General features: G+C 50.2%; 1 protein-coding gene across 1 annotated transcript; it reads right to left on the reverse strand.

The window, feature by feature from the left end:
• Positions 1–1,862: 1,862 nt before the first annotated feature.
• On the reverse strand, positions 1,863–13,549 carry LOC102992770 (cingulin; the record flags this gene model as incomplete). Its single annotated transcript, XM_028486313.1, has 10 exons — positions 13,488–13,549; positions 7,349–8,223; positions 6,520–6,620; positions 6,297–6,366; positions 6,108–6,197; positions 4,512–4,639; positions 3,746–3,878; positions 2,836–3,048; positions 2,249–2,397; positions 1,863–1,995 (listed from the first exon to the last, which is right to left on the reverse strand). Coding segments are annotated over exons 2-10 (1,878 nt in total), but the record flags the coding sequence as incomplete, so codon positions are not given.
• Between the last annotated feature and the right edge of the window lie 468 nt (positions 13,550–14,017).

Here is a 14,017-nt window from a genome sequence, read left to right on the forward strand (position 1 = left end):
AATAAATATTGGTGCTGCTCTGATTTCTTTTTTAAAAAATCAAAATATGATTTCTCGGGCTTCCCTGGTGGCGCAGTGATTGAGAGTCAGCCTGCCAATGCAGGGGACACGGGTTCATGCCCCGGTCCAGGAAGATCCCACATGCCGTGGAGCGGCTGGGCCCGTGAGCCATGGCCACTGAGCCTGCACGTCCGGAGCCTGTGCTCCGCAACGGGAGAGACCACAACAGTGAGAGGCCTGCGTACCACAAAAAAAAATATATATATATATATGATTTCTCATTCTAATTCTTTATCTATTAGTTACTTCTGAAATTCAGAAAGTATATTTAGGCTGAAAGGTTATATGTATATAGTGAGTCTTCGGTGTAAGACACTAACATACTAATTACAAAGAAAAAGAGGGGACTTCCCTGGCGGTCCAGCAGTTGGGACTGCACGCTTCCACCACAGGGGGTGAGGGTTCGATCCCTGGTCGGGAAACTAGGATCCCATATGAGGTGCGATGCGGCCAAAAATAAATAAAATTTTTTAAAAATTTTTAAATAAAGAAAGAAAAGGAAAAGAAAAATAGCACAGTGTATGGTCTACAGTGGACTGGGTTAGTCTATTTTCCTAATGTATATCTTATTGATTGATTAAATACTTAATAAAATTAGCTTAATATATGAGATAAATGAAACACTAGTTATTACTTTTTTGCTTTTTTGCTTTACCCAGCATAATAAGTCAACTGAGATTGTCCAGAGGAATGTCCAAGTTCACTATGTCAGCTAATATAGTTAACAGACTTCAGACTATCCTTGATATTTGTTAACTTAAAAACAGTATAGTAAAAATTAGGAGTACTTTTGTTTTCACAACCACCAAAGTATGTTTGGTTAACATTTATTACCTTTTTCTCCACCAAATATTTTGCATAAGCTCAGGCTTTTATTTATCTGGAAAAATCATCATTCAGAGCTATATTTCTTTACTCATTTAAAAATATGATTACCTTGATTACAATTAGGTAGTCTTATAGTAAAAGCATGATAAACAGGAACTGATTAATTAATACTTGTTAACTGAGCACCTACTACATATCCAGCATGGCAAATGAAAGAATATAAACCCAGAAGGATTCTCAGGAGGCCACAAATGCCAGTTCTCTATAATTAATGAAAATACTTTCTAATTTTCAAATCATCTGAAATAATTCATTGCTTTCTTGTCCTTCATAAACTGATACCAGGAATATGAAGAAATTATTTATGTGTTCAATTTTATGACATTATTCATAAAATATCCATGCATGATAAAACATTTAGCTACCTGTATCTAGATTCTATACTCTCTAAGGAGCCTTCAAATTACAATTTGGCTTCCCAGGTAGGTCAGCTGGCCATGCCACTGCAAGTGTTCCAGTCCATGTGACAACACTACTCATTGTAAGTTTATAAACTGGCATTCTAACTGTAAATGTTTGTTTCATAAGTGTAGTTAATGAGTCCCCTCTGAGAGACAGAGCAACTCTTGCTATGCTGACCAAATTAGGTTTCCAAGCTTGCAAAAATGACCCTGGAGTTTCACAAATCTGCCTCAATGCTGCGACCCATGAGGTCTCTTGGGAGGCAGCCAGCAGCCTCTGGCTATAACCCAACCTGGCCACCGAGAGCCCTTTCCATTAGAAACTTCTATACTGAATGAGGAGACCAGTCCTGCTAGAGTGTGTGCTGGGAAGAGATAAGGCTGAGCAGGCATGATGAAGCCTGAAAACCAAGCACACGGGAGACAGCCACACAAGTGTGGAGGCCCTCGTGGATAGGTGAGGCAGATGCCCATCACCCCGACCCACCCTATTGCCCCCCAACTCCCAAGTACCTTCTTGAGCTCCTCCACCTGGCGAGTATCTCCAGCACCAACCCGGGCCTGCCCTAATTCCCTCTGCAAGACCTCTATCTTCTCCCCAAGTTCCTCTTCCATCTCTTCCTTCTCCATCCGCAGCTGCAGGAGTCTGAGCCCAGAAAGGTGAAATAAAAGGGAATGGGAACAGGGTGAGGCCACCTGCCTGGGAGAGGTGAGCAGGACGATGACAATGAAAACCACCTCCCTGGAGGCAGTACACTGGGCACCCACCCTCAGGAGGGCGGGAGGTGGGGATGGAGAAGGGCAGTTTGAGAAATGGGAAAGGAAGGAGCACAGCACTGGCAGAAAGGAGGGGGGATATAAGCATCACGGATAAGCATCCTGGGGGGCAGTGTCCTTACTCTTGCTTGGTGGCTCTAAGCTCCTCCTTGTTCTTCTGAAACATGCTCTGCCAATGCCCTGTCTCCTCTGAGGTCTCCTCCAATTCCCTCTGCAGCTCCCGCACCAGGGCTGACATCTTCTGCCTCTCGGCCTCCAATGCTGCGTGATCCTAGGGAAGGGGAGAGTCAGGGGCCAGGAGGCTCGGAGGGAAGAGCTCACTCCAAACCAAAGTGTGAGTGTGTAGAAGGGGAGGCTCAAGTCCAGAGGCACCATGCCCACTGCACACCCTGACACCCGGGGTACCTGGTGCAATGCTAGCAGAAGGCCCTCGTCCCAAGACACAGTCTGCCCCTCTGTCATCTACAGGAAGCCTCCCTCGGTTATTTCCCCATGGGACTTAGGTCACGCATCCCCATGGGACTTCTGGCCTGCACTCCTTCCCTCTGCCCTTGTAGGTTTCCTGAGCAAGGTTTTCATTACATCTCACATGTGTCTTTCAGGGGGAGTTCCGGTTATGACCATGAAAAAATCCCCAAATACCAAGACCTCAAGGCAGCCCCCTTCCCTGGGGGTGCTCTCTTTTCCCAGCCCTGCTCTTGTCGCGTGCCTGGACTGCATCCTGCATGCTCCGGCGAAGCTGCTCTGCGTCCCGCTGGTACTGCTGCCGCACATGCTCTACCTCCTGGTCACGGGAGGCCACCTCCTCCTTCAGGGCGCCCTTCAGTGCTGTCAGCTCCCGCTCCCGCAGCCTCAGCTGCTCCTCTACCCGCTGCTTCCCCTCTAAGACCTCTTCCAGAAGCTCCCGGGTCTCTACCAGGTCCTGGGGAAAGTGAACGTGGAAGTACAGAGGTGACCACATTAGGATCCACCTGTCCATTCATTCATCCAGTCAATCAAAAATATTTACTGAGCACCTCCTATCTGTTAGGCATGGTACCAGGTGCTCTCTGCTCTCTAAGATGCCCCGTTAGGATAAAGGAAATCGGACTTTCCTGGTGGTACAGTGGTTAAGAATCTGCCTGCCAATGCAGGGGACATGGGTTCCAGCCCTGGTCTGGGAAGATCCCACATGCCACGGAGCAACTAAGCCCATGCGCCACAACTATTGGGCCTGCGCTCTACAGCCTGCGAGCCACAACTACTGAGCCCACGTGCCACAACTACTGAAGCTTGTGCGCCTAGAGCCCGTGCTCTGCAACAAGAGAAGCCACCGCAATGAGAAGCCCGCGCACTGCAACGAAGAGTAGCCCCTGCTCACCACAACTAGAGAAAGCCCGCGTGCAGCAACAAAGACCCAACACAGCCAAAAATAATAAATAAATTTATAAAAAAAAAGGAAATCTACCATTCTGGGCTCTAGTGCCACGCCGCCATTGAGTCGGCCTGAAAGCACCCTAAGGGATACCTGTAATCAGCTACCTACTCCCCATACTTTAGGGAAACTGCAGATGAGCAGACTTGAGGATGCTCTAGCTGAAAGGAAGCAGAGGCTAAGGCACCCCAATCCTACTCCCTACCTTTATTAGCACCTCTTTAGCAGGCTCAGGACACTGGGCCTGTTTCAGCTTGTCCTGCAGCTCCATCACCTGCGTCTCCAGCCCATGCCGTACCCTTTCACCCTGGTCCAGGAGGAGCTTCATGTTCTGGAGCCTAGTAATTAATTATAGACAACATTATTGAGCACTATGTGTAAGGCCGTTTTCTAAACACTTATATTAGTTCCTATAAACCTCCTTCAAGTCTTTGTTCAAATCTTAACAAGGCCTCCCCTGACTACTTTGTTTAATATTGCAACCTGCCCCCCTACAACCCAGCCCTCCTGATCTGCTTTAACCTATTCTACTTACCACCTTCTCATATGTAATACGTTTACTTATATAATATGTTAATTGTTTACTGTCTGTGCCCCCTCACTGTACTTCATCTTTATGGTTCACTGATGAACCCCAGGAATCTAGATCAGTGCCTACTACACAGTACTCATTGCAAAAACTTCTGCTAATGAATGATTAAATCCTCACAACAATCCTGTGACGTAGGTACCATTATTAATCCCATTTTACAGATAAAGAACCTGATGCACAGAGGCAAATCCAGGGAACCTAAGTCATGTGCTATTAGCATTACTGATAGAGAAGGTAAAGAGAAAGGTCCTGTCTTTAACCTTCTCTGTCTGCCCCTTTCAGCTTCTGGAGATTTCCCTGTCTCCCCCAGCCCTGGGGGAGCCTCTAACTCTGGCTGAGGCCCTCATGAAGCCCTGTGAGCACCATCAGCTGCGCTCACTCCTTGGTGCTCTGCTGGGCTTCCCCATTCCTCCTCTCCAGCAGCTCCTGCAGTCGGCTGCACTCTTCTGCCTTCTCCGCTAGCTGCCGCTCCAGCCCAACACGGGATGGCTCTAGCTTCTGCCGTTTCTGGAAAGGGAAAAGAGAGTAAAACAGGTGGAGAGTAGGGAAAGCCTCTCAGAAGGACCAAAAATAATGGGAATACCTAACATCTATTGACACTCACTATGTGACAGGCACTGAACTAGGGACCTTATGTATATTATCTGCATTTAATCCTCATAACAAGCCTCGGTACTTGTAATGGTTTAAAATATGTCCACAAATTATTTGACATTTCTTTTAAAAGGTGAAGCCTCTCTCCTTGAGTATAGGCTGGACTTAATATAGGCCCCCCTTGAGTACAGGCTGTCTCTTCTAACAAATAGAAAAAGGGGGAAGTGATGTGTAGCTTCTGAGACTAGGTCATAAAAAGGCATTGCAGCTTCCTCCTTACCTTCTCTCTTGGATCACTCACTCTGGGGGAAGGTAGCTACCATATTGTGAGGACACTCAAGCAGCACTATGAAGACATCCACATAGCAAGGAACTGAGACCTCCAACTAACAACCATTGAGTAAGCCATTTTAGAAGTAAATCCTCCAACACCTGTCAAGTCTTCTAATGACTACAGCCCCAGCCAATACCTTGACTGGAAGCTCATCACAGACCCTGAGCCACAACTACCCAGTTAAGTGGCTCCCAGATCCTGGGCACTCAGATACTGGGTGATGTTTGTTTTGAGGTAATTTGTTACACAGCAAGAGATAACTAACACAGCACAATTATTATCCTCACATTACAGTTAAGGAAACAGAGGCTTAGAACAGTTAAAGAATTTGCCCAAGGTCAGTTACATAGCCAACAAGTAAGAGTACCAGGATTTGAATTCAGTTTGACTCCACAGCCCACCGCTCAACCAGTACATGACACTGCTTTTCAGGAAACAAGGGGAGTTACAATCTAACACTTACTGAGCACCACCTATATACAAGGCAATACTGTGACAGGTGGAAGCAGTATAAAAAAAGAGGAGTACGTAGGCTTGAGCATAAGACTCACATGAATTTTAACAGTCCTCCTCTACAACTTACCACCTTGCGCAATTCACTTAATCTTTCTGATCTTCAACTTTCTCATCATACAAGGGTCAAGGATGCCTATTTTACAGGGTCACTGTAATTATTACATATTACTCGGGATAGTACCAACTACAAAAATTAAACTCAATAAATGACAGCTACTATTACTGCCATGATTGCTATGATGATGCCAAGAACTGAGGTAAATAATTTACTCGAGATTTATACAGCCACAGTGAGTGTTAGAGCTAGGACAGGAACTTCCAAAGGAAGTGGAATGAAAAGTAGTTAGACCCCTGATGAATGTGCTCCTCCTCTCTAAGCTCCAGAGAACCCCAGAAGTCCTTCCTGGGACTAGCACATACTCTTGTCTCACAGGACACACGCTCATTCCATTGCTTGGAAGGGCCAGCCCAGGCCAAGGTTCTTTCCCCCTGTGGCTCTTCATCCCTCCTGCACCTCTAACCTCTCCTCACCTTCACTTCTTCATCCAGCTTTTTCTGTAGCTCCTCCACTTTTTGGGTGAGTTCACCCTGCCCTGCCTTCGTGGAACCAGAAGAAGCCATCTGCCAGACACAGGGGGAAGGAAGCGAGTCCACATCCAGATCCTAAGGCCCACAAGGCCCTAACCCTGCCCCCTGCCCCACCGTGAGAAGACCACTCACCACCAGAGGCTGCATCTGCTCCAGCACCAAACTGACCTTCCTCCTCACAGAGGTTTCACTTTCTGAGCTTCTGGAGGATAAAAGGACAGATGCAAAGGTTAGGGGAGGAAAGGGGTAGCGGAGATGAGGGAAGGAAGGGTTAAGAGCAGGGAAGATGGGGAACAAAGCTAGAAGGAAAAGAAGGGAGGTGTGTGACTCTGCTTTTGGGAGGGTCCCCACTCACCCCTCTCTCAGGACGCCGTAGATGGTGGCCTTCACGTGGTCCACACTGCCTGGTGGGACTGCCTCCTGCTGGTCTCGGAGAAGGTCTGGAGTTGATTTGAACTACAAAAAAAGTAAACCCAGAGCAATAGGAAGACTACAAAGATTACGCCAGAAACGTGTGTGGGGTTCAGATGGAAGAGAAGTGGCAGCTGGGAGACGAGGCCCTTCAAGCACGATGAACAAGCCTGAAGTGGGGTAAAGAGGCAACACCTCTGAGGCCGGAGCAACAGGCCAGGAAGGGGTCCAAGCAGGGTGCACCTCTCACTACTGCTGCAAACCAGATTTTGCTCGACAAACAGATCTCGACCAGTGTGAGCTGTGTCACAGGTTATTTGTCACTAATGGCAGTTAATGTACTAGAATTTGTGAATGATTTACTTTTAGAATGGGCTTAACTTTGTCTCAGAGTAAAGTCACTCCCCCACTCACTCACATTCCTGAGTGGGAGACAAAGGGGGGAGTTTTGGCAAGAGCACCAGGGAGCCACTCATATCCTCCAAGCCTGCCTCACATTCGCTGCAGACCTAGCAAATGCTGGTGACTGAGGCACAGTTAATGGTTGGGCAATGACAAGTAACTCTCCATGCTTGTGAATGGTGATTTCATAGTTACTTCCACTTCCTTTAGAATTGTGCCCATGGAAGTGTCTTGTACATGTGAATACCATCTATTAAGTAGATGGATAAAGTGGAGGACAAAAATCATATGAATCAACATGGAGACCCAAGTAGGTCAGGGCTGATGAGAAGGGGCCAGGGCTTGGAAGCCACAGAGGGGTGAGGTCTGACCTGTAGCATGGGAGGGTCCTGTGCTCTCTCCCGTAGCTCCTCAAAACTCTGAAGGACCCAGTCCTGGGTCTGACGGGAACGGCTAAAACCACCAAGACAGCTCTGCACTGACTGTTTCAAGCTGCCCGTGTGCTGGTCATGCTTTGTGCTAGGGGTCCAGTGGTTGGGGGACCAGCGCTCCCGTTCCTCAACGGTGTCCCTTGGGAGACGGTTGTCCAGGCTCTGGCTCCGCTTGCGCTGTTCAGGGGGCAGCATCCGCGTGCGGCGGCCAGTCCGGCCCCGGGCCTGGCCCCCATGGTGACTGTCAAACTTGTTGATGAGGGAGTCCACCGAAGACAGGGGGGCAGTGTCAATGGTGCTGCCCGGGTAAGCTCCTTGGGGGGCTAGCTCCAGCAGGCTGGTGCTCCTGTTGCTTGGACCCATAGGGGCAGGGCCTGCCAGCGAGGCCTGGGACTGGGAGCGCAGTAGCCTTCCATTCCAGTGGGCCCCGGGCTCCTCATCAGATGTGCTTCCCTGAGAGGGGGCAGGAAACTCCTTGGCCTGAGAGTAGGGGCTCTCGGGAAGTTCCGAGTCAGAGCTCAGAGCTCCTGGGGCCCCTCGGTTGTTGGCCCCCTTGATCTGGACTCCAAAGGAGTCGCCGCCTTTCTCTCCACTGTTGAGCACCACAAAGGGCTGCCCAGCGATGCCCTGCACACGCACGGCAACCCCATAGGTATTGGCTCTTGCATCCTTAGCTGGGCGTCGTCCGCCACGACGTAGGGTGCCCATCTCTGCATCACACACTGGCTCCGTGATGAAGCGAATCTGGACTCCATGGTCTACAGGGCCCCGGGGCTCAGCCATGGTGGACACCTGCTCCATGGGTAGGGGGGGTCCTAGAAGATGAAGAGTTTAAGCTGAGAGACTAGAAGCAGAAACCCAGAAACCTCCACTTGCCCAGCTTTTGTGAGGCTGATTGCCCTGCCAATCCCTTCTACACAAAATAGCGGTTCTCATACTTTATCTGAGCAGCAGAATCACCTGAAGGACCAGCTAAAACAGACCGCTGGACCCTCTGCCCCAGAGTATCAGATTCAGTAGGTAGCCCCAAACTGAGGATCTACAGTTCTAACAAGTTCCCAGCTGATGCTGATGCCACTGGTCCAGATTCCACATTCTGAGACCCACTGACCCAGAAGAATCCATTTCCTCTAATACAGTCCTGGGGAGCTTGGTTTTGTCAAGAGTTTAAAGATTTTCCTTGATCTTCACACGTACACATATAGCACTACCATGTGCTTCTCCCACCCCCAGGGAAGGCAGAACCCAAGCCCCACCTGCAGACACCTCCAACCCAATGGAGAACAGGGGCCTCCAATCCCGGAGCTCATTTCAAATACAGAAGACCCCAAGATATGTCATCCCATTTCTGGGAGGATACTCAAAGAAACCAATAGCAGTGATGCATCAGAGTTGGGGGAACTGAGGGCTGGGGACAGGGATGGGAGAATGACTGGCTTTCTACTATATATCTTTTTGTCCCTTTTGAATCTGGAACCATGTACTACCTATTCAAGAAAAGATTTAAGTAACATTTAAGAGTACCAGTCCAGGAGTTAGCTCCCTGGCTGTCCAGTGGTTGGAACTTGGTGCTCTCACTGCTGAGGCTTGGGTTCCATCCCTGGTCAGGGAACTGAGATCCCACAAGTTGCATGGTGCAGCCAAAAAAAAAAAAAAAAAAAAAAGAGTATCAGGCCCCAGGACAGACAGACTTGTCCCATCTGAGGGCCAGAGCCAAGACCACCTACAGGCCAGCTCCCTGGGTCTACATTGCCTAAGCTCAGAGTCAGCAAATGGAATGTGTTCCAGGTATTGCTTATTGCTCTGGCTCCAGGAACTTGGGGAGAGAGGTTCTCCTCTAAGCAAATAAAAATCCAGCTTTCCCACCCCTTCTGCTAACCTCCACCAGGGCCTAGCACCAAACTGGAGGAGGAGCCTCTGATGTGCCAGAGACACAAACATACCCTGCTCAACCTCCCAGTGGAGCTCTGGGCCAAGGAAACTTGGCAAGGCCCCTTTCAGGGATTGTAGAAGTGCCAGGAAGCTCAGGAACCCAGGAGGGGTGGGGAAGGGAGGGGCGGAGCTCCAGGTGAGAAAGGAATTGGAGGAAGAGCATTCCTAGTAGCATTCCCAACCCCTCCCCTACAGAGGAAGATACAGGGGGGAGGAACTCCTTATCAGCAATGGTTCTTCACCTTTTTTGGTGTCTGAGAAATGATGAAAGCAATGCACCCTTCCCCCAGGAGACAGCCCACCCAAACTTTTACCACAGAATCTCAAGAGGTCCTTAAGGCCCACCCATGAACCCAAGGACCCGATCCTTCCACTATGCAGACACTGGGGAGGACTTTAACCAGCCACTGACTCAGATACCCCAGAAAGCAATATTTTTAGTTGGCAGGGCCCTATGTTGGAATTCGAGTAAGAAATGGGATCAGAAAAGAAGTTACAAGGCAAAGGGGTAAGTTCTCCAAGCCACACATCCAATAGAAAAGGCACTGGACTACAGTCAGGATCTGGCTTGGAATCCCAGCTTCTGACCTTCACTTGATGTATATAACCTTGGGCAAATCACAACTTTTCCCAGCCTGTTTCCTCATCTGTAAAATGGGTATAATAATACCTCATGAGATAATTACCTGTGAGAATTAGATAATAACAATTATGTGGGTATACACAACTGTAAAAATGTATCATGTTATACACTTAAGATTTTTGCACTTTATTTACTTAGGTTCTACTTCAATAAAAAGAGGGAAAATGTCAAGATATTAAACATGAACGCACCTAGCAGCATAAGCCTGTCACAAAGCTGACAACAAATGTTATACTGCACATATGCTGCTCCTTCCAACAGGACCTCCCTGGCTTCACCTGGTTTACAGAAGGATGTCACTTCCTAGAGAAGCCTTCCTTGACCATTCCTTCCCACAAACTAGATCAGATTCACATTATACACTCTATAGTTGGCCTTCAGTGAGTGTGCCTCAGTTTATTTATATATTTATCAGACTGATGATTTATTTCCTATCTGTCTCCTCCACTAGATTATAAGCTCCTGGAGGGAAAAAAAACATTGCTCTCAGCTGACTCCTGTGTCCCCAGGGCCTGGCAGATGGTAGATGTCAATATATATCTATTAAAAGTTGTATCCCAAACCAAGGCAGACTCAACACAGCAGTGGGGAGATTTCCCAAGGATCCCGCACAGCCATTTCTTGTTTGTCCTAGTAACAGGACCTCTTCCTGGCCTGGACTCCCTGTCCTATTCAGTCATAATTTTGGAACCAGATGTGCCTAGAAGTCACATGATTTATTCATGATGCAGCTCTACCCTGACAGTACATCTACTGATCTTCCAGATCCAGGTCAAGGAGTTCCCAGCCTAGTTCCAGAGAGTACATAGCCCTTGCCCGCCCAAGAGCACCAAGCTGCTCAGAGGCGGCACCAAGTGTACCCCTAGGTCCCAGTGACTCTCTAACCTCAACCCCCTTCAGTCCCAGGACATGTGGGTCAAGGGCCAGGAGGGCTAAAGGGATCTTTGGGGTGGGTCAGAAAGCAGGGCTCTAAATGATTCAACATGGAAAACCCGAAACCTATCCGCCTTCAGTTACAGAGGACAGTGAGGCGGGGCCAGGGGAGCAAGGCAGCTCCAAGGCCTTTCGTAAGCCCCAGAGGCAGGTAAATAGTGATCTAGTGCCAGGCAACAGGGAGCCCAGAGCCTTTCCTCTCACCAGATGCCTGACCCTGCTTTTCCCACCAACTGTACTCTGGGAAGAGACTAGGCCACAAGTTAATTCAGCTTCATTTTTCTGCCTCTGTCGTTCCTGCCTGTAAGGAGAGAGAGAACATGGCACTTGTATCAGGCAGCCACTTCTCCCTGAGTTACTCATTAGCCTGCCCTGCCCCAATTCCATAACCTCTGGCCCAGCCATAAGCGTCTGGCTTCCAACTAGGAGTGACAGGGTCTCTGGACTCCTGGCAGGAAGTGGGGGTGGGGTGGCTCCAGGTGTGCCCAGGAAGAACCGGTATACATAGGGCCTGGCAATATGCTAGATGCTATATAATTGGCAGATGCAGAAAATGGGTGAACTAGAGGTACAGAGACTAGACTCCCCTCGGAGGAAACAAGGAAAGCAAATGGTGAAAACAGAAAAGGACAGTTCAATGACCTTGCTCTTTTGGCTCCTATTTTCTCATAAAGAGTTAGCAAGATAAGGTTGCCCGAGGATCCAAAAAGAACCCCCCATGTGTACTCCTGACTCAGTCCACTGGAAAAGTCAAACCTGAGCACCAGACTAGAGCTGCTTGGCCAGTGGGGAAAAAAACACAATGAGGAACTGGGCCCCTGCAAACTGGCTGGACTGGTTTGAGAGGCAAGGGAAAGGGGAGGGCCGGGGAGACTCCACTGGCAGCTTGTGAAGCAGACCAGAGAAATTCCACACCACAGAGGAGGCAGAGGGGCAAAACCATGGGCAGGGACTCCGTCCAGCTTAGATGCCAAGGCCAAGGCTCTGAAGGAAGAGGCAGAAGGTGGGGAGGGAACAGGCAGGAACAGATACACAGTGTGCCTGGTGACTGACAGACAGGCCAGTGTGTAACAGAAGACCTTGTCTCCCTCTACCCCTCCCCCTAAAGTTCCCAAGGTTGCATTCCAGATCCCACACTTAACCTGGGCCACCTCCCTGGCCCTCAGTTCTCCCCTTCCCTGGCGTGAAGAGAAGCAGCAGCCCTACCCCCTCCTCACCTCCCACATGGGTGATGGCATGCAGGTCAGCCTGGGGAAAGCAGGAAGGGTTCTAGGAAGCCAGAATCCTCTTAGGGTCAGGCAAATCTCTGGATTAGCAGTCCCCTAGAGCCAGTCCCCCATTCCCGAATATCCAGGATGAAAAAAGAGGTAGAGAGGCATGTGCCGACAACATAGCGGTTGCTAATTATTTCCCAATTACAACAACTCTCCTCAGGCAGGGCATCAAAGGGGCCAAGCTAAGGCTGGCTCTGGTTCCCTCACCTGCCTAAGGCAAGGAAATCTGCCTCAGAAATTTTGACTCAGCCCTGATGTGCACCTCGCATCCAGCTTGGAGACTTAGAGGTGCTGAGTCTCCTAGTCCTGTGGTCTCCTGAGAAGTCCTGCTTATTTCCTGCACCAGTGCCTATGGCTAGTCTGACAGCCATCATGGTCCAGCTGTCAGGGATGCCTGGTAGGGTTTCAGGGAAAAATGGGGAATTTCTGAGAGGCATCAAAGAAATTGGTTAGGCTCCCAAACCTCACCCAATGGCCCCATCTAGAACCACAGAAGTACGTATGCCTGGGGGGAGGGCTTGACATTAGCCTCCAGAAAGAGGCCTCATTAGAAAGAAGTATTTCTACACACTTTGTAGGCCTAGGGATCTAGGCTTACTCAAATCCCTCTCTTGTAGAGCACTCTCTCAAGAGGAAGAAGGAAACATTCTCCGTGGCAAGAAAGCAAAGGAGGTCAAAAACTGAAAGACTTAGTTTCACACCTAGCAAAGAGATGGGGGTGCCCTCTCGCTCTACCTCTCAGTGTCTATTAATTGCACCTGTCTTGCCCTATAGATGAATGGTTAGAGAAAGATTCCACACTTCAGAGCCACCTCAAAGCCAGAGGGAGGTATCAACACTGGCTCAGAATGGCAGTCGGGTAAAGGACCTCAGGGAAACAGCACCCTTCCACGCCCTCTCCCTTCCGTGTCTGAACCTCAGGCAGCAGTTCCCTTTGCCCAACTGAGACTGACTCCTTCCCCCCAACATTCCGGTCTCCAAGAGAAACTCTGCCCCGGGGACTGGCGTCTGACCTCCAGAGATATATTGGCCCTGAAACGCTTCCATGCCCTGGGAATAGCCTTAGCCTCAGGTTGCCCCTCACCTGGCACCTTCCCAGGCACCTGCGTGTGGCATTTTAGAGTAGGATCCAGCTCTTAATCAGTACTCCCACCATAACTTGACCTCCCCTCCTCCTCTCGCCAACTCAGCACCTGTGCCCTGGGTATCTCTGATCGCCTGGACTCCCGCCCCTCAGGGGTACACCTGAGGGCTCGCCTGCCTCTCAGGTGCCCTTGCGCCCGCCCGGTTCACTCACCCCAGCCGGGCTCGGCGCTCCCGGGCTCGGGCTCGGGCTCGGGTAGAGCTGCACGCGCGGCTCCCGGGCCCTCCCCCTCTGTCTCTCGGCTCTCCCTCCTTCTTTCTCCCCCTCCCACCAACCTGTTACTCCCCTCCGCAGCTCCACCTCCATTGGCCGTCACCACCCGCCCCGCCTTACCCTTCCTCGGTTGGTCCGTTTCCGGAGAGGGGCGGGGCCACCGCCGCAGGGACCCGGACCTGGGGTCGCCAGCCCGGGTGGGCGGGAGAGGCCGGCCGGGTCACGTGGGCCGGCGAGCGGTGGAGGGCGGGGGCGGGGGTGGGGCTGCGAGGGGCATCGGGAGGCCATTTTGGGGACGTAGTGGTTGGTCGACGTTGACCGGCCCCCGCCCGGCCCCTGGACCAGGATCCTCCAGCCAGAGCATCTTCTCTCCTCAGCTGCAGAAGAGTCTCCCGCCTGCCGGGTTCTCGACGGGAATCTCTGTCCAGACTCCTTTCTGCTCTTCACCTACCTCCGCATAAGCCAGAATA

Source organism: Physeter macrocephalus, unplaced genomic scaffold, assembly GCF_002837175.3.
Source record: "Physeter macrocephalus isolate SW-GA unplaced genomic scaffold, ASM283717v5 random_805, whole genome shotgun sequence".
NCBI classification, from domain to species: Eukaryota; Metazoa; Chordata; class Mammalia; order Artiodactyla; family Physeteridae; genus Physeter; species Physeter macrocephalus.